Source organism: Strix uralensis, chromosome 5 (assembly GCF_047716275.1).
Source record: "Strix uralensis isolate ZFMK-TIS-50842 chromosome 5, bStrUra1, whole genome shotgun sequence".
Taxonomy (NCBI): domain Eukaryota; kingdom Metazoa; phylum Chordata; class Aves; order Strigiformes; family Strigidae; genus Strix; species Strix uralensis.
In genome coordinates this window covers 9,906,944-9,926,594 of record NC_133976.1, presented here as the reverse complement: position 1 = coordinate 9,926,594, position 19,651 = coordinate 9,906,944, and the positions used below count along the sequence as shown (strand labels likewise).

The window sequence follows — 19,651 nt, the reverse complement described above, 5'->3', positions numbered from 1 at the left end:
AGGATTGACTGTATATTAAAATTTGATGTCTTTAAAAAAAAGAAAATGAGACCCTTTCTCCCAGCAAGAGCAGAACTGGAAAACAACCAATCAGCAGATTAGCAAAATGTTGCTAAACTGTATATGGATACAGTACCAGCAGAGTGAAGGAAAAAAAAAAAAAAAAAAAAAGAAAACCGCTATCAGTCAGATTTGGCCACCCTTTGAAACTAGTTTCTGTGAATTTAGTCAGTATGAGCAGAGGTAGCAGACTTGAGCCATCAATAAACTTTAAAAGGGTGGAAAAAAAAAACCAACAATAATTAATTAGCCGTTAAATCTCTTTACAGGATATTTTTATAGCATTTATGCTTCTATATACTAATCCGAGTTTCAGTATGATTGTAAAAGTTTGGAAGCAATTAAGAGGTTTTTAATGAGTTTTTTGAAATGACATGTAGTTATGGTAGAAGCTTTCTTCAGACTCTATTATGCAAAATAATCAATTTTGTGTTAAATACAAATGGCTTTTCTTATGAAAACCAAATTAACAGATTCTGAACCCCTTAAACTGTTTTTTTCATACATAGCTTTTCAAGTTTAAACACACACAAATATGCATACATGTGTTCTTTAATAGAACCCTGCACATGCATTTATTTCACACAGTGCATCCAAGTTTTGCAGGTGTTTAATTTTTGTTTTTCATCTGGAGTGCGAAAATGATGCGTGCCTTGTATCAGAGAGTACTTTTCCCCCTCTCATTTGCAGCACAGGATGGAAAAAAAAAAAAAAAGGGGAAAACGTATTTCTACTGGCAAGAGATATATTGACACTATACTGTAAACTGAGATTGACATCTATGACCAGGCATGCACACACATGTTCTCCTTTTTCCCACTGTAGAAGCAGTGTGTTACTTTTCCACCCTTCTTTCAGAACCGTAGCTGCTGTTCCTTCTCTCAACCTTCAATAATCTGGGAACTATGAGAAGGCAGCTCTTCAGAGAGACATATATACAGACATAGATGTATAGATCTCCCTTCTAGAAATAATACCCTACAGCTCTTACATTTTAAACTTCTCTCCCAGTTGCACGTTCTCCAGATTTGGTGAATTCTGCTGAAAATGTACTTAGAGAGGAACTATGCTGATAAAGAGTCTGCCTACTTCAGCGTCCTCCTTTAGTACTGTCAGTATTGTACAAAAGTTAATTACTGACAATTGCAGTGTGAATGGCATTACACAATTTCAAACATAAACGTAATCTCACAGCTCTTTCTTCAGTTACACCTTTCCTGTGATCTCTAATGAAATACATCAGACTACACCAAAAACAACCCCAGTTCAAATAAATTGCACTGCATTAAACATCCAGAGGCAGTATTTTCTAGTGCATAACAGTCCTTTCCTCCTTTTCTGGACTGATCTGTTCCTTTCAGTTTATAGTTTCTTGGCAAACCCACCATCTACTGCTTATGTTAGGCATCTGATTGTCAGATTTGTACAAACTGAATATTCATGACTTGAAAATTAACTACTTCATGCCTAAAAAAGGAAAATATAAATCTTCATCTATTCCGTGCTGTTTGAGACAGATCTGGGTATTGTGGCTGCACTCCATGCCCAGCACGGGAGAGATTAGCTGGGTGGCCAAACACGTCTCATCGTTTTAAAGAGTAAAGTCCGGTGAAATAGCACAAGACTGCAAAATACTCTTCCACGGATCAGCACGATCCGGAGTCCCCGGCTGCAAATGCAACTAACTCTTCTTTGTCTGTGTTTAAACTGCGTGGTACCGACCGTAGCACGGAGTGGCTTTTTAAGTTATTTCTTCCGAAATTTCTCCTAATGCCAATTTCCCCTTTGGAAGATAAGGAAAACCAGGGAGGAAGGTGGGGAGAGAGGGGAGCGACGGGGCAAGGAGGAGAGGTCCTGAGGGGAAACCGAGAATACGAGAGAACAACAGACTTACCTTTATAGGATAATTTGAGCCTTGGCACATTATTCTTCACATGCTGGCAGTTCACTCTTCCTGCTAGTAATACTCCCAAGGAAAGCAAGGCAATCCCCCTGAGCCAGCCCATGCTGCAGCAGCCACTGTAGGGTCCCTGCGAGCCGGAGCCGCGGCGCTCCCCGTCCTGCCGGGCGCCGCCGGGGAACTTCAGGCAACCTGGGGAGCGGAGGTAACAGGTGATGGGGGTGGGCTCCGCGCCCCGCCGCGCCCCGCCGCGCCCCGCCGCCGCCGCCAGCCGCCCCGGCCCCCCGCCTCGCCGCCGCCGCCGCCGCCGCCGGGGCAACTTCAAGCCCCTCTCACGCACACGCCGCGGGCCGGAAAGGGAGGCAGCCCCCGGGCGCGAGTGGCGTGCGGGCGGGGGGGCGGCATGATGCGGGAGGCGGCGGCGGCGGCGGGCGGCGGCGCGGGCCGGGGGCAGGGGCCGGGCCGGGGCCGGGGCCGGGGCAGGGGCCGGGTCTGGCGGGCGCCCCGCTCCCCGCGCGGCGGGCGGGTCCCGGGCGGCAGGGGCGGGCGCGGCGCGGCGGGTGCCCCGCGCTCCCCGCGCACATGGAGAGGGAAGGGGGGACACCGGGGCGGCTGACAATGGGAGCGCAGGGAAGCTCGACCCCCCCTTCCCCTGCTGTCACACCACACATGCAAAAAAGACCAAAAAAAAAAAAAAAAAAAAAAAAAAGAAAGAAACACGTCGCCGCAGATAAGAGGAGGGAACAGAAACCTCCACCGAGCTTGGGGAAGGCACGGAGCTATAAATTTCACCAGCTATTTTATGTCGTTGTCCAGGTTGTTGAGTTTGGGGTGGGTTTTTTTTAATTTCATTTTACGGGCCTATTGAAAAAATGTACACCCCCCTTTAAAAACAACACAGCACAACACAACCCACAATGTTGCTACCCACATAAATAACATCTCCTGCCCATAACGTAATCCTCTTCGGGTTGCTTCCAGTTAAAAACAAGTAACAAAGTCTTCCATCAGCGTAACTTTGCCACTGAAGCTTTTAAAGCCTTGTTAGGGAAGGTTGCTCTAACCCTCCCGCCCTCCCCACCTCCTGTACTACTCCAATTCAGCGAAAGAAATTCCTAGTAAAGCCCACTTCAACAATCAGTTCAAGACATGTACAGGTCTAGAGGGGCTTATAAATTACACTGGAGTATTCTCTGAAGTGTTCTTAGAAGTTAAAAAACGTTTCAAACCTTCCAATTTCTAGGACTGTGTGATTATTATAATCTTATATTTTTATGCAATCAAACTAGCTGATGAGTTTTGTTTGTTTGTTTAAACAAAAGGGCACACAAAATCCCCAGAGGTCTTCTAAATGTTAAGGAGCTGTAAATACAAACATATAAGCAAACTTAAGCTCTCCCCTCCCACACATCTGAACAGCCCCTTCCTAGTGAGTGATGGTTTATTCAGTTTTCCATGCTATGCTGAATATCAATTTAATGTGCATTTTGGAATGTAATGCCTTACGCAGATATGTACCCTGTATTACATTCCTAATGCAGTATTGACAGAAATGCTGGCAATCAACCTTTACAAAACATTGGCATCATCAAAGAAGTGTGATGATCCCTCTTTATTTTGTTTTATACTTTCCTAGAAAAAAAAGAGTCTGTGAGTGCTTTATGGTGACAGTCTACAGTATTTCAGTGAGTTCTCTTCCTTCCTTTTACCATTACGTACTGCGGCTTAAAAAACATTTATCTAGTCCCACCAATGGTGATCACACTACACTCCGAATTTTACAGAACATAGCATCTCTTCTTTGTGTTCAGACCTAGCTACTAAGCCAGCATCTAGGAAATAGCTTTAACTTTGAAACTGAAGTTCATAGTTGAAAATGCGGGTGTCAGTATGGTTCTAATTAAAATCTAAAGGCTCAAGCAGAACAAGGCTTGGTGCTATGGTAAAGCAAGGGCTAAAATTCTGTCATTGCTGCTTTCATTGCTTAATATTCACACACCAGTGGAAAAGAAGGGGCTTTTCCCCTCTCCTCTTTAACAAATTCTTTTGCTTCCTGAGTTTAACTCATTAATCCCGTGGCATTGTATCTGCCAGATTCAGCAATTCTATTGATCAGCAGCATTGTTAAGAAGATAAAATCCAGAAATAATGTTGCTTTTGGTCATTCCCACACTTGTTATCCTGAGCATTTTCATGCTCCAGGCAGTGGATTAGAGCTCCAAAATGACAAGAGACGCCTGTCTGTTTTCCATGGATTACTTGCTACAGACATTCACTCTGCAAAGGAATTCATGTCACTTTGAGATTATTTGGAGAATTGGCCTAATGAATTATCCTTTTGTATTGAGCAAACAATTAGAAACACAACACAAAAGATGCACCATATTCAGGACTTTATAAAGCACATCATTTTACAGTGATGTTGTTACACTCAATTTACTTCTCGTTGCATAAAGGACAACTACTTTTTTTTCTTTTTTTTTTTCTTATAAGGAAAAGAGAGTACAAAGCTAAAATTCTTTCTCATGTAGAATGAATGTGTAACACTCCAGACTATTTTACTGCAACCAAATAAACAAATCATAGCCCTCAGTCAATATATATTTTGCCCAGAAAACATGTGGATTACATACAATGATACTAATTTATCCAAGATCTCATCTGAGAGAGAAAATACGGTATCATTTTGGGAGAGATGAGAGATACTTTTTACATCCTTCAAGTGAGAGACCACTCATGTTTTGACTTCCTCTGTGGGATATGCCAGTCTAAAGACACAGAGAAAGGTAAAAACTGATCCTGTGGGTCATCCTCCTGCTATTTAGCTCTAAGTAGTGCTAATCAGCTAGTCAGGGTAGCATATGCTACACCCCCTTGTAAGGAAAGGGGCAATGGCAGCACTTCAGTTGTGCTTGAAGAGGCTTTATATCTCAAAGACACCCATTGCCATATGTTGCTTCTGCCAAGGCGAAATTGGGCTCTGCTTGGAAGGAATGATTTGGCCAACACTCCTATGGCAAGCACCAGAAACCTCAACTCTGGCAATTTAGGGTGGGCAACAACTCTCTTTCAAATGACAATCTATTCACCTTTTTTCTTTGGTCTTTTGAAAGCAATCTAGTTGCGGAGTTTAGAGAGAGGGAAAAAGTAAAATCCAAACTTTCCTCAGTTCTTCAGATAATACCCTTCACCCCAGAAGACAACCACAGTTATTAGCTTAATTAATTATTCCACTATTGCTCAGCAAGTTCAAAAGGAATAACAGTTCTTCTACATCATTTCCCATATTTGTTGCAGATTTTATTTTTATTTTCCGTAACAGCATTTATATGACATTCTATATAGTGTTTTATGTCTCAAAACCCAGATAGGCACTTGGGGGCTCTGTTTAGCATTTCTGGTCTCATGCTGTGTGGCATTATGATTTGGAGTTTTTTATACCACCTTTCAATATGTGCGGCAACTTCACATTGATAGATCCTACAAAAAGTTATACTGGACGTGTCTGGGCTTTCACTGTCGACCATCCATGCAGAATTACTCTTTTAATCACTTGCAAGTTGGCATTATTTGGTGCTTCTCATTACTCAGAAATAGTATTACTTGACTCATGATTGCTTCAAACCTTCTTGCTGCTGCTGTGATTTTTATACTTAGATGCTCTTGAAAGCTTAACTTCTCTAAGAAAGTCTTTAGTGTGCTTTAAAAACATACTTATGTTTTCAGAATCATTTCCTGTGTTTTAGATGACTCATTACTTGTTTATATTGATGTGATCAGGTCCTTCTCAGAACTATGCAGGAATTACCAGAATCCGTTTTTTGATATGGAGTACTAATCCAGTCATTTCTGAGGGAAAGATTTCTTGTCTTGAGTGTGCAATTTCTGGTAAAATCAGAGAAAAAAAGACCCCTCTCAGTCTGTATCTGATTGCTAAAAACGTCCCTAGAGAGCACACTCCTGTAGGAAATCTGAAATCTAACTCGGATACACTCCCTGCTATTTTCTTCCATAGCAGGTGAGTTGCTTGATAAGCAGAGTATTTACAATTCTGCAAAGGGTCCCTTTGAAATTGCTCCAGGTGTATACCTAATGGTATTTGTAACATCCTTTAGAATGACTGAATAATTATTGGCCCAAAAGGAGGCTCAGTCTAGAGCCCAATTTTAAGTGTGATGTGTGAGAGACTCAGGATGCAGTTCTGACTTCAGAAGCAAAATCCCATTTAAGAATATCAAGACATCATCTGCTGCTTTTTGCTTTTATGTCACGGACTGCCACTCTCTCATTTAGGACACTACAAACTTTTTGTGGGGACATACTAGAAACATGGTGAAAAAGAATGTTTAAAAATAATCCTTGTGGGCATATGAAAGGGGTTGTTTTTCACACAGATACAGTGCATGCACCAGCTAATGCAGTAGAAGGAATGCTGAACTAGTATTGGGGACAAGCAGCAATGCAGAGGAACTTCAGATGTTGGCCTCACTTCTGAAGGCAACATGTCATGAAGCTCTACATCTAGGTTCAAGTCCTTGGCCTATATCAAACAGGAATCTAAACCTGGAGTCTATTTGACATAGAGCTTAACGCTGACACAGTTGTTCTCTTTTTCGTTTGGAAGAAAAAAAAAAAAAAAAAAGAAACCTATAAAAGTCCTATATGGTGAAGAAAAATGTTTCTGATATCCAGACCTGCTGAACCGGATATCAGCTATTATTTTTACAGTGTTGATGATTATCACATTAGCTCAAGAGGTTATAAATAGCTGCTTTCACCTGGATTTTAAAGGATTTAAAATTCTGTGGGGTGGCAATTTTAAGTTCTGAAGCAATCACCGAACAAAGTTACTAAAAAATGCATCAGCAAAAAGGGAGTTGAAGGTGTAGAGTTTAATATTTTATCAAACTGGAGTTGCCAAAATCACAGGCTTCCATCTAGATCTGGAAATATTCTTGCTGTTGGAAGTCTAGACATGTCTTTCCCCAGCGCTCCCTTGGGCTATGTTGCATTTGGTAGCCTTATTTAAATCTCCTCAATCTACATAAATCCATAACATTTCTTATTGTATGTGATTGGGTTGCTAACCACACCAGTTAGTATCTGCGTTCTCTCAATAACACTGCATCTTACCATCTTGTCATAATCAACTTCTCCTTCATTTCTCAGGACTAATGAGACTGTACTATATGTGATGCTTGTACTTTTGGCAGCATAATGGGATCTGTATCAGTATGATGTGTTTTATTCACAATGCTTTCAGGTCTATTAAACACCTCATCAAATTCTTCAAAAATATTCTTTGCATCCTGTTCTGTAGACAGGTTATATGCCTGTCTGAACAGCAGCATGTTCAGATTGAGCTTCAAACCTAAACAAACCTTTTCTATTCCCTTGGCCTCTGCTGCCTGATGTTCATCTCATATGCAAATGTATGGCAACGGTGATACCCAGAGCCATGGTAAGAAACCCACCTTAATAGTTCAGTGTCAGGCATGTGACATTAATAAGAGTTACAAAAAGCTTATTTTCTCCAACTCCTGGTATGGGTCAGTAGCTTCTGTTTCCAATGGATTAGTTCTGTGGTACTCATCCAAATGGAACAAAACTTCCACATACAGAGACTTCCGTCCTTCTGATTGCTTATGTTTATGGGCTGTTGGGCCTTCATTGCGGAAATACTGGCAAGGACATATGTTTTTTTACAGGAGATGAGGGAAATGCAGAAAAATATTTCATGTTCTAATTCTTCAGAGAAAAGCCAATTTAAGAAAAATTATTATAAAGGGGAAAACAAAGCAACAGCAGCCATGAAACTTTTGGCTCCTTAAATCCTATTCCAGTCCTGGTGTGTTGAACTTTATGTTGAGGGAAGTCTAATCAACCCAGAACGTCTTCTCCGAAATGACCAGCTGCAGAATGAATTGCTCCTCTAACCCAACAGATTTAATGGTTGGTGGATCTCTGAAAAGATAGATAATAGACCAGTCCTGTCCTTTTCCCCACAGCTGGCCGAAGAGCCAGCTTGCAAGGTGTATTACAACATATGCATTACAGATTCAGTTACTTTGACGTTCAAATCCAATTTTGGCTTTTATAACCCACATTTTTTTCAAAATTGGAAATTTTCCTGCATAAAACTTAAGGAACTGATACGACTCAGAAAAATAAGACATAGATTAATATCAAAATATGGTGTTCAGGATTTCCCACTTCTCTTTGAAAGTCCCCTTATGATCTGATGTGCATCTTTAGACCGCTGTATACCTTTTCAAGGTCTGATCCTACGGGATTTGCTCAGGGCCACACACTAAGACACTAAAATGACAAGAAATTGATCCTGCGTTTCTCACGTACTATGCCAACAGTTGCATCCTTACCTCTTCATTTGTCATAGTATGCAAGTCATTCCCGTCAGCCCTAAAAGTCCCTCCTTATCACTCCGTGTACAGAAAATCCCCAGTTCTATTGTATCTGGGATCCATCATGGCCAACCTTTTGGCCCTATGTAATTTTGCTTAGTAACCTTTACTGCCAACTGTCAGAGACTTGAAAGACACAACACTATCTTGTGTGCCACCCATTCATCACAGGCTTTTAAATAGTCCAGGTGAATTGCAGCAAACCACAAACTGAGAGTGTGTGCAACATCTGCTATGATCATTGTTCTTCTCTGGACCTTGCTTCTCTCTCTTTTTTTTTTTTTCTTCTTGTGCTGAGTGGCTCATTAGTATATGACAGGGATATAAGACCAACAAAACCGTAACCGCCGTCTGTCATCTTCATATATCTGCCCTATTTGACTTTTTAGACTAAAAAACTTTTTAATGAGGATTTTTTTTTCACAGACAAATTACAAGTCTGATTCTATTGAACAGAGTGTGTGGGTGCAAATCATCTTTGGAAGATCAAACAATATCACAGAAAATGTAGGGGCTAAAAGGTCAGTTTATGGCTTCCGATGCCAGAACTGATAGTTATTTAATCACTGCTCAGGTAATCTGTGGAAGCTGGGAATGGTAGGTAAACTGTGATAACTTAGGAAAACTTGGTTGAACTTTCAATAATTTGACCTCTGCAAATGCTTTCAGAGTCAGCAATATGTGGAAGTGTGTGCTAGGAGGGGGGGAATTCAAAGAAAAACAAGCTCGAAGAAAGCATTAACTAACTCTTTCTTTCCCTCTTTGAATCCCCAGTGAATAGGGATTGCAGCAGAGGAGGGGAACTTTATCCCTTCTCTGGACTGAATTTGTAACTGTTTCAGAAAAGCTTTTCACTACATTATTTTCCTATTTATTTCTCTGACATCATAGTTCATGATATTTTAGGCAGGTAAATAGAGACACAGGAAGGATTCCTTCTGTCTCCTGAAGTGTTGAAATCCAAAACAAAGTTAGGATGGAGCTGAACCAGTCAGTGACATAAATCTTGCCTGTGGAAACTCAAATGTAGGTTGAACACATGTACACACAGATACCATTAGAGCAATTCTCTAGGAAAATAACTGAAAACCCATCTTGTTTTCTGTTTCTCGGGCATTCTAGAAATACTTCAAATACTTTGCTACTCTGTATGTGCATACAGAAAGCATAACTGCATACAGAGAGAATAACTACAAAGAGCATCAGGTAATAAACACACTCTACAACGAGTTTTTTTCACCAGCACTTGGGCTTGGTGAAAGCGCAGTCAAACCTAAGTCTGAACAGTTGCAGTCCATCTTCCCTCTTTTCTCTTCTCTCCAAGCAGTTTCAATGCTCAGAGCTCCCTGGAGCAGTTCACCCAGTGACTGAGAACTAACGGCAGTGGTAAAGGTGGTAAAAGTGGTAAAGCAAACATATGGCCAGATGTGGGGAGGAGCACTGCACTGTGGCAGCCTGACATCGTGTTGGAGATCATATGATAATGCATATCTGCTGACGCTGTATAACAGCCTTCTACTCTCTCAGAGCCTGACCCGTTCCTTGTACCTGAGCAGAAGGAAAGACAAAGATGCTACTACTGCCAATAAATATTTCCCATGACAATAGAAATTCTTAATTCTGGATGAGAATTAGCTACTTAGCAACACCTTAGTGACTTGTGATCAGACTAGGAAGGAAAAATTTCATATACTAATAAGCCAGGTATTCAGTACATGCAAAATAGTGTAATTAAAGCATATTTTATGTTATACAAAAATAGTAATGGGAGAAGACTGGACACATATATGCATATTATGTATATATATATACACATACATGTTGTATGTGGATAGTATAACATAAAATGAGCATAATTAGCAATCTTCATTTTCCCTGGTATTTCACAGTATCTCACAGATGGATCACTCAGGTTTTCTTTTTTGTTGTTTTTCTCTGTTTAAAGCTTATATGCATCATGTACTGGTTTCATGAATCTCTCAGCCAAATTCCAGACTATTTCTTAAAGCTTTACATAACAATCTTATAAACTATAAATATATGTCTATGAAAGTTACTTTTCTCCTTTCTTTTTTTTTTTTTTTTCTTTTTTTCATGTTTATCTCTGTCTTCAAGTGAAACAGAACAAGAATATTTTCATAAAGACAAAAATTCCATTGTTTATACTGATCGGCACAGACTAGGCAGTGAGGGGGAAAAAATGAGGCATCTGTTGAATACAAATTAAGACAGCAGGTTGGTGTGTGAGTACTTAGGTTCTGAAGCTACTTGTCATTTGCTTTTAGTGGCTGAAACCTCACTTTCCTCCTCCCCCCTGCCATTGGACAAAGTTATGGAAAACACAGTGACCTCAGGAAGGTGACTTTACATGAAATTGCAAAAGCTGCTGCACACAAGCTCAGTCTTTACCCATTTGAAGCAGTGTTCCCCCTCAGACCTAAGTTTACCAACAACAGTTTTGCTCTAAACAGTCCCTTTTAGCTGCTGTTAAAGAGCCTTGAAACTCTTTGCATGATGTTGCTAACGACAGGGAACAGTACGCCAAAGCCTAGAATTAGTGTCCTTAAAGGGTTTATTATGATGGCAAAACCAACTGTTAGGAGAGCTCCCTTGTGCCCAAAAGGTCTATATTGTGCTTCAGCAAAGCGGGGGTTCACAATAAATTGTGAAAATTGGAAGGAGAAGAAGAGGAAAAAAACAGCACCCCAGACTTCAAACAAATCTTGCTCTCCATTTTTCTTCCAAAGTGTTGAACGATACATGACGTCATATGATGTGTGGTAATTCCCCCTTCTCTATTTTGAAGGGAATAAATGGGTTCTATTTCTGAGAAAATGTATTAAAGCCAAATTTTACTGTCAGTTACCCTGATGTCAATCCCAAGCAACCACAGTTCAAATACAATTCCTCTGGATTCACGCTGATGTAATGGAGAACAGTATGTGGTGCTTGAAAAAGCAGCTGTCACCTTATGGAAAACTTTATGAAATATCTTATTTGGAAATAAGCATTCTTCTGTGCAGTGTATTTCCCCGTACTACTTTTCTCTCATTCTTTCTTTCTGAAGACAGTGCTCTAAAACAGAATCACTGTTGTTTCTTAAGAATTTATCTGCTTCTGCACTTATTCCCCACCTGACATCATAATCCTCTATTTGTGACATAATAATCATTTTTACAATGACCAATTGTGATACTACAAGCTGGGCTTAAAATCTGATCCAAAAAATGCATTTTACTCTGGTATCTTACATAGCGTCATATCAACTTTCAGCTCAAGAGATAATAATTTCAACCAAGTGACATCAATTAAGCTTTTATACAAGGGAGTGGTACACTTGATATAACTCCCTACAGATAATTCCCTCCAGAGTTTACAGTTTTATGCTATGACCGTTGAAAATATTTCAACTGTCTACCCAGTGCTTGGTTATGCAAGTCTAATGATTTTGCTGAAGTAGAAAACATTACGTATACAATTCAGTCCAGTCTCCTACAGAAGTTAAAAGTTGCAACAAGCAGAAGCTTAAGAAAAGGAAAATCAAATGCAAATATATTTCCCATGAATTGTTCAGTGAATTTCAGATCCCATAATGATTTATGAGAATAACCTGAAAAGCAACATCCTTCTTGACAAGTGCTGAATGAGTACCCTTCTAAAGTTTGCAGACTTATGTTTGATGATACAGTTTCATCCTGTATTTTTGCTTTGAAATTCAGTGGTTTCTCTGTTCATCCTACCATCTTTGGCAGCTTTAACTGGAGTTATTCATAGGTTTCAAATTATGCACATGCTTTGCTGGATCTGCGCCCATGTGTGTTGAAATTTTGTTATGAGTAGGACAGTCAGCGGACAGTCAACGCAATCCAGAATCAGGGAGAGACAATTTTTGTTCTTTAGCACACTTCAAACTTTAAGGAAGGACCTCTGGAAAAATAGGAATTGGGGGAAACAGGTTATGAGATGCTGTGTAGCCTGAACCTTCTCTTCTTGACAGCTGAAAACACGAAAAATGGCAGACTATCCCTAAACTTAAACCTGATGACTAACTCGGACAGATGCAGGACTAAGATTTCTAGAGTCTCAGAGTTTCATGTTTAAGTAGAGCATTATACAGAGATTTGAGCTGTAAATTATCATTAACAAATATTAAACTCTGGATTGTTTAAATGACTGGATTTCAACATTTCCTTCCTTAATAGATATTTCTAAGGAAACTACTTCCTCAAATTAAATGTTTTGCTTTTTATAAAATGCTAAACATACCGACCAACGGGTGGAAGAAATAAACTAATATTTTGTGAATATTCTCTACTGCAATTGTTATGTTAAAGTCATTATTTCTCATTAAAGAGCTCAGAATTTCCCACCCTTCTAAAAGTTTTGTTTTCATAAGTCAAGAGAACTCTGGCTGGTGAAGGAATTAGATTCCTCTTAGTAAAATGTCCTGCAATAGTAAAATGTTCCATCTGGAATGCCCAGTTATGGAACTGTAAAAGTAAATTTTGCTGTGCTATCATCTCCTTGAAAGCCATGTGCACACAAGATGAGTCTCTTACACCATAAGATGGATCTCTGATGACATGAATTAGTATCTAACATGTGTTGCTTTGGAAAATTTTGTTTAATATTGAACACTGGTTGATGAGACTCTCCAGTGATATCACATTACAAAACTGATTATAAAAATACCGCAACCACATTATGGATAAAGTTATTATCCATTCTGTTTGCCACACCAATGCCTTACCATGGAAATCCATCCTAGATTTATTGACCGCAAATTATTGTATATGTGAAATAAATTAGTTGGAGAAAGAAGCATATCTTTATGGCTTTCAGCACATCTCCTGTGGAAACAGCATGAAAAATGCAAAACCTATTTCACTAATCTTTTCCAACGTTTTGTATATGCAACAGGCACTGCCTCAAAAGCCATATTTCTTCACTGATCACGTTTTAAAGACTCCTGAAACAAAGCTTTCAAAGTACAGTTTGATAGAGACTGTTAACTTGTTTGCTTGTTTATGTTTCTTTTTTTAACATATTATATAGTTCAATTACTGGAAAGGATAAGTTTGAAATGGTTACTGTTGTTATTGCATGAAATTAATCTGGGCTCCAGCCAAACGCAAGTCTCTTTCTCATTAAGACGGAGACATTCAGATGAAAATTAAGACCCTCCTAATGAAATATACTGGAGGATTAAGTTACAAGTGGCAGGACACATTACCTTATTTATCTAGTTGTGCTTGCATGACTTTCTAGGCCAGCAGTTATGACAAATGTTCTTTGCGCAACCTATTTTCAAGACTATTTCCATTAAAAGTAACATGATTGAGTACGCTGCTTTGCTCATAGTTGAGATATGCTTCAATGTTTATATCAAACCAATTAAACTGTGTTGTTTTAAAGCAATAAAAATGGTTCTGTAATTGCCACATGTTCTTCTCTGCCATTTTCAAGTCTGGAGACTAGGAATAGTTTGCAGGCTTTCTGTACACGGTATTTCATGGTCATGCATTTGACCTTTTAATTTTATCTTGCATTGATTTGTATGATAAAAAATTCTAGATCTTTTTTTTTGTGTGTGTGTGTGTAGTTCTTCTTTATATTTTTCTAACATTTAGAATAAAGATGCCTACAGTGATATTATTGTTGTTGCTGTTGCAATTGTTACTGTTATTTCAAGCATTTTTCTTGCTTACACATTATCATGGTTATACCTAGCACGTTACAGGAAAAATCACTGAGGTGCTAAGTTAAAAAACTGTAGTTGCACACAATCATATCATTAACACACTCTTGCTGGCAGTTGAAAAATATGTCACATAGCTCCCTTTGACACATCTGCTCTTGTGCAATATGTACCATCATCTTCATAAGCCTGTATTAATTCTGAGTGCCTCCATCTGAACCAAATTAAAAGAGCCTGAATTTCAAATAATGGGTGTCCTGAAAAATGTCTTTCATAGAATGTTATGTTTGGAGGCAAGTAAGTTAGCTACCACTTCTGAAAACCTCTTGAAAAACATTATTTGTGGGTTTAAAGTTGGGGAATTAAACTATTTCAAATTCTGGGCTATTGGGTCTCTGTATGCAAGCAAACAAAAAAGAAATGGTCTTCTTTTCAATACCTGAAATTACAGGGAACATTTTTCTCTATGGACTTTTGTTATATTCCGTGGAACACTTTCCTTTGCATTCATGCAAGCTAGAGCACCAAAGACCTATCCAAAGCTGGTCTGAGGTAGAAGCAAGGCATGGAAGAATTTAGGGCATGGAGTTACCTCTAAGGCCATCAGGAGTATTTGTTCATGCCAAGTGGGGTGTAGCAAGCTCCTTTAAGCATCAGGTTTTAATGACACTAATATTACCTGCCTATAAACAGGTCTGGATATATGGAAACAGTCTGGGGAGCAGAACAGGTAGCTTAGCACTTGGATAGTTATATATTTTTTTTTTTTCTGAAATATGAAACATCTTAAAACTACTCAGGAGGCTGTGTGTTTGAGGCTCTGGATGAGCTGAGATATAGGACTGTGTAACTGTGAGTTGTTATGCATCATCTGACTCATCACTCAGCCTATCATTAGTGCATGGTAAAAATGTGTGAGCTCATACCTCTATCACCAATGCAAAAAGCACCTATGGGGTACGCTTCTTGTCTCTCCGCTGCACAGTAACTCCATTCACTGCTGAAGCCTTCTCAGTGCAGCACATTGCAGAAGCAATTTGCCTAGCACTGAGGATTCTAGTTAGAAATTTCAGCAGAGGCAGGAAGGAAAAGAATGGGGAAAGGAATTGGTAAAAGTTCAGAGGCTGTTTATGTGGTGGGGAAAGAAATTGAAACTCTTCCCAGAGAATGTTATGATTAGCAATGGCATTAATGTTCGAGCTGATATTTGTACATTCTCTAAGAGAAAAAAAAAAAAGTTTGAAAAAGTAAAATTATGGGAGAAACAGAGATACAGAGATGAAGAAATGTTCCCATGAAATGCTATAAATTCAATCCAATGTGAGTATTATGTATATTAGACCATTTTGCGTCTCTGAGAGGTCTCAAGTTAACAGAGGAAAGCACAATGTCAGGATACATACCTGCAAAGGAGAGGACTGATGATAATATTGTGCTTCATATACACTTAGAGAGTGAGAGAAAAAAGAGAAAGGGGGCATATATTTTTATTAGCTGCCATATATTATTTTACAAACAACTTATATTCATGGGCCATATTGGACTGCAAACTCTACTTCTGTTCCTGTCAAGGCCCAGCTTTAGCCAGCAAAGACCTGATAGCAGATATCTCTGATCATATAACAGTAAATGGAGGGCTTTGAACTCATTTGCTTGCATGAGATAAATAACGTTAAGAGACATGGTTAATAGCATACTTATCTTGTGCACAAGTGGAAGGGTTGGCTGTGATCCACTTCCGACTTTGAATTTTTACTACCACAGCTAGTATCAGATAAAAGCCGTTTTCAGGAACCAATAAAATTGTGTTAGAGACAACAACAGGGTTCTGCCTTCTTTACGACAGTTAGTGGAAATGCTGTAATTTCTTTTCAGCAATTTATGTTGAGACACCTCTCAGTCAGAAGAATGTCTTCGTTATGCACGTATAAACCAGAATATCAGCAGTGTCTGGAACAGGACAGGTTAATGTTATAATGCTGATCAATAACACAGATTTCAACTCAGAAAGGCCAATAATATGGGTTACAGATCCATTGGTCAGCTAAGGAATCTGGCCAAGGCAGGTGATATTTACCATTTAAAGGATTTGCTAGTAATTTTCCCGGGACAATAGTTCACACTACAAAAAATTCTGTCATAACACTGATTGTCAAAGGAGAAACAAAAACTGCACAAGCACAGAGACTGTCTTATGCTGTATTACCAGAAGGTGCTTCATCCACAACACAGATTAGTGAATAGGACATGATTTGCTGTATTCACTTCTATATCTATGCTGCTTCTTTCTATGTATTTAAAAGGATGTCATTCTTCAGTAAGTAATAAATTCCCTTTCAAAAAGTATCTTAGCTTCACTGCGTTTGTTTTTATGAAGAACATTTCACACACACCGTTTCATCTAATTTTCAAAAGTAAAGATGTCTCTGGAACATGAAGAATCACTTTAGGAGAAAAGAAAAACATATCTAGATTCTCTGTTTCTGCAATGCTTCCAGAGTTCTGTATTTCTGCTCTGTGTTTCTACTGACCACAGGAGAACAGCCTCCAGGACTGGGGAGGTAGATGGCTAAAAAATCAACAGTGAAGAATTATCTCTGTCTTCTGCCTACACCTTTTTGAACCTGAGCTGAGTTTCACAACAAAGTAAGTTCTTTCAGTAATGATAGAAATTTAATCACTGTTTTCGCTAGAGAAGGGTTACAGAGTTTTGGATTAATTTCAGCCCTTAGTTATCTGTGTTTAAAATGTATAGGATATATTCTCTCTGTGACATCTTTTTAGGTTCACACCAAAAGCTGTGTGAACCATTTGCTGATTCTACGGGGATGTGACAAGATGGAATACTACTGTCAGGTGTCATTTCTATGTATCACCATAATGCATTGAGTAATAGTCATTAAAAATGTATATCATGAAAATCTGATTGCTTGTATAAAAGCTGCCTTACAGGGTTTTTTTTAAAAACATATGGATACTCTGTCGCTTTGCTTGTGGGAATGGTTCTGAGATATGGACGTAAAAAATAGTGGGATTAGAAGGTTGATCCTATTTACACTCAGGAGAAATAATGCACCTGCCATATGCAAGAGCAGTAGCCTTAATAAAGAATTGAAATACCTGAAAAGAGGACTGAAAACATCAGAAAAATTATCAAAAAGTGGTGATAAATAGTGCCATCAATACATGAAAAAGCCCCATCCAATCACTTCTAGTTTTTGAGAGTAGAGGTAGACATGCAGTACTGGAGCCAAAGGACTCTGAAGTAACTATGAGCCAGTACAGCTACAGTTGAAGAAAGTAGCTGAATAAGTAGGTAAACTTAGGGAGAAGGAATTGGCTTCACATAAAATGTTCTCACTGTACACAGTAAGACTCAAAAGTCGTTTGAACATACGTATCTGAGAAAGAGCACAAAACTTTTAAAGGTGAGGGAGGATTTTTTCAATATAAACATAGAAGAAACCCAACATTTTTAACTTTGGCAGAATAATCATCGGTGGTAGCTGAGTTCATATATTTTCCTTTCCTAAGTTTTGGCTAATTTTTTCCTCCCAACATTGTCTTAGAGTAGTAAAAATCAAGTTTGCAGTGAAAAGTGAGTAACTCCTCTAGCACTCTTGGAAGAATAATGCCAAGCAAAGTACATTTTTCAAGAAGGTGGCATTCATGGTGCTCTCTGCCTGCTTCCCCTGCTGTTTTCTTGGGTACATCTGAATATATGTCCCTGTCACCATTGAGCTGACGTAGCACCAGCAGCTAAAAGATGGGCAATGAGAGGCCTCAGTGCGCTACACTCGTTCTCCAGATATATTGTACACTCATACCAGGAATATCAGATTTATTATGCAAGTGCAGAACTAAAGCACAGTGCACCCTCATTAAAACTGGCCTTCTTGAGAAAAATGGATTTACAGAACACTTCTAAAATAATAATTACATTCATTATACACATATTAAATGACATGACAGAGAGAATGACCTAAGAGACTCTTGAGGAAGGTAGAGACCTGGACCAGTGCATCACCTGGGAAATCCTTCTGGCTCACAGATTTTTTCCAGCTTATCCAGTAAAAGAGAAACATTCAAAGGGACGAGTGACTAAATGATATATTTCTCTAGGCTGTACATAGCTGGTTTATAGAACACAAGTTGTATGTCTACATTATAGACAAGGCTAAGACCTGTCCAAGTAATATTTTTTTTAGAAAAAACAAATAAAACATTAGACAGCCATGACCAACAGCTTTGAGCTGTTGGAATTTTGAAAAGAAACAGAGATTGTGGCCCAAATCTGAATAAATATAACACAAGTTCTGTATAATAGACATAACATATCTGGTGGAGACCTTAACACAGCTAGGTATATGTGCAGATTATAATAAATCTGAAGTCATCACTAGAATGCCTGATGCAACAAAAAGTTTCCCAAGTTTCTCTCAATGCTAAATCATACAGGGACATTTGTGATAAATCTTGCTGCTTAAGTTAAACTGTGCAAAAAAAAACAAATGGCTATCACAGAGAAGCTTAAAGAGGTTCTGAAACTGATGGGTTTGTTAAAAGACCTGGTAATACATAACCACTATTCCAGAAAGCAGAAATCTAATTTTTTCTGTGAGAGTTCTAAGAAAGGCTCTGACAGAGTCTACTTACAGTAATGTGATTGAAAATGATCATCACTAGTTCATGTATCACACTAACCACACTAACCACTAACCATAAATGAGTTTCAGTCTGCTCAAAAGGAGGCATTGACCTTAAGCAATGGAAATAAGAAGCTTCACATCTTTTTTTCTAACTCTTATGCCCTTTTAAAACGAAATTGGTCAGACATTATTTACTGCTATCAGAAGGGGATCTGGCAAACCATTCCAGTGTTTGATAACCTGGAAATGATTATTTTTTCAGATACAAAACTACACTTCCAAACTGATAAAAAAGTGGGAAAGATTTAATAACTACAGTAGCGCTGTCTGGGCAAACATGCAGTGGAACAATGTCTATTACTAGATTACAGAGTTGTCAACACATGAACAAACTCATTGGGTCTCATATTAGATGTGGGCTGAGATTGCCAGAACTACATCTGAGATAACACTGTGGAAAATCATCAAAGTTACCAGCATGGGATGGTAGGATCAGAATTTTCCAAGAGCTTTTCAAGGAAGACTATTCAGTCCTAGATGGGGTTTTATTTAAAGGAAACAGCCTGGCAATTTCTAAGGTGTTACAGGAATATATATTTGAAAGGATATGTAAAAGTCATTTTATGGTCAAAAAACACCTTAGAGGAAGGTCAAAAAATATTTTATAACAACCCAAAGTGAACAGTGAAATAAAGAACATTGGCAGAGATTACCACATGAGCCAAAACTAAGTGAAAGAGTGATAAAGTTATGTTAATGATAAAGGAAAATCAGCACCTTGAAGAAAAGCAGACATAGATGATATTGTTTAAGTTGGCAAGGACAAATATAGTTGTGTTAAAATATAATGCTGACTCGCTAGTGATGACTTTAGCAGAAAATACTGCAGCTAAACCTGTTGCCATATGTACTAAATCTTTTT

General features: G+C 38.8%; 1 protein-coding gene across 4 annotated transcripts in view; it reads right to left on the bottom strand.

Annotated features, from left to right (window-relative positions):
• Positions 1–19,651, bottom strand: part of SEMA3A (semaphorin 3A) — a 338,890-nt gene that overhangs the window by 168,853 nt on the left and 150,386 nt on the right. For 3 of the 4 annotated variants that reach the window (XM_074869850.1, XM_074869852.1, XM_074869853.1), the window contains exon 2: positions 1,955–2,152. The exons of the other annotated variant lie outside the window; for it this stretch is intronic. In XM_074869850.1, the coding sequence (XP_074725951.1) occupies positions 1,955–2,066 (112 nt within the window). In that variant the 5' untranslated portion in view covers positions 2,067–2,152. The remainder of the gene's footprint in view (positions 1–1,954; positions 2,153–19,651) is intronic. 4 annotated transcript variants of the gene reach the window in all.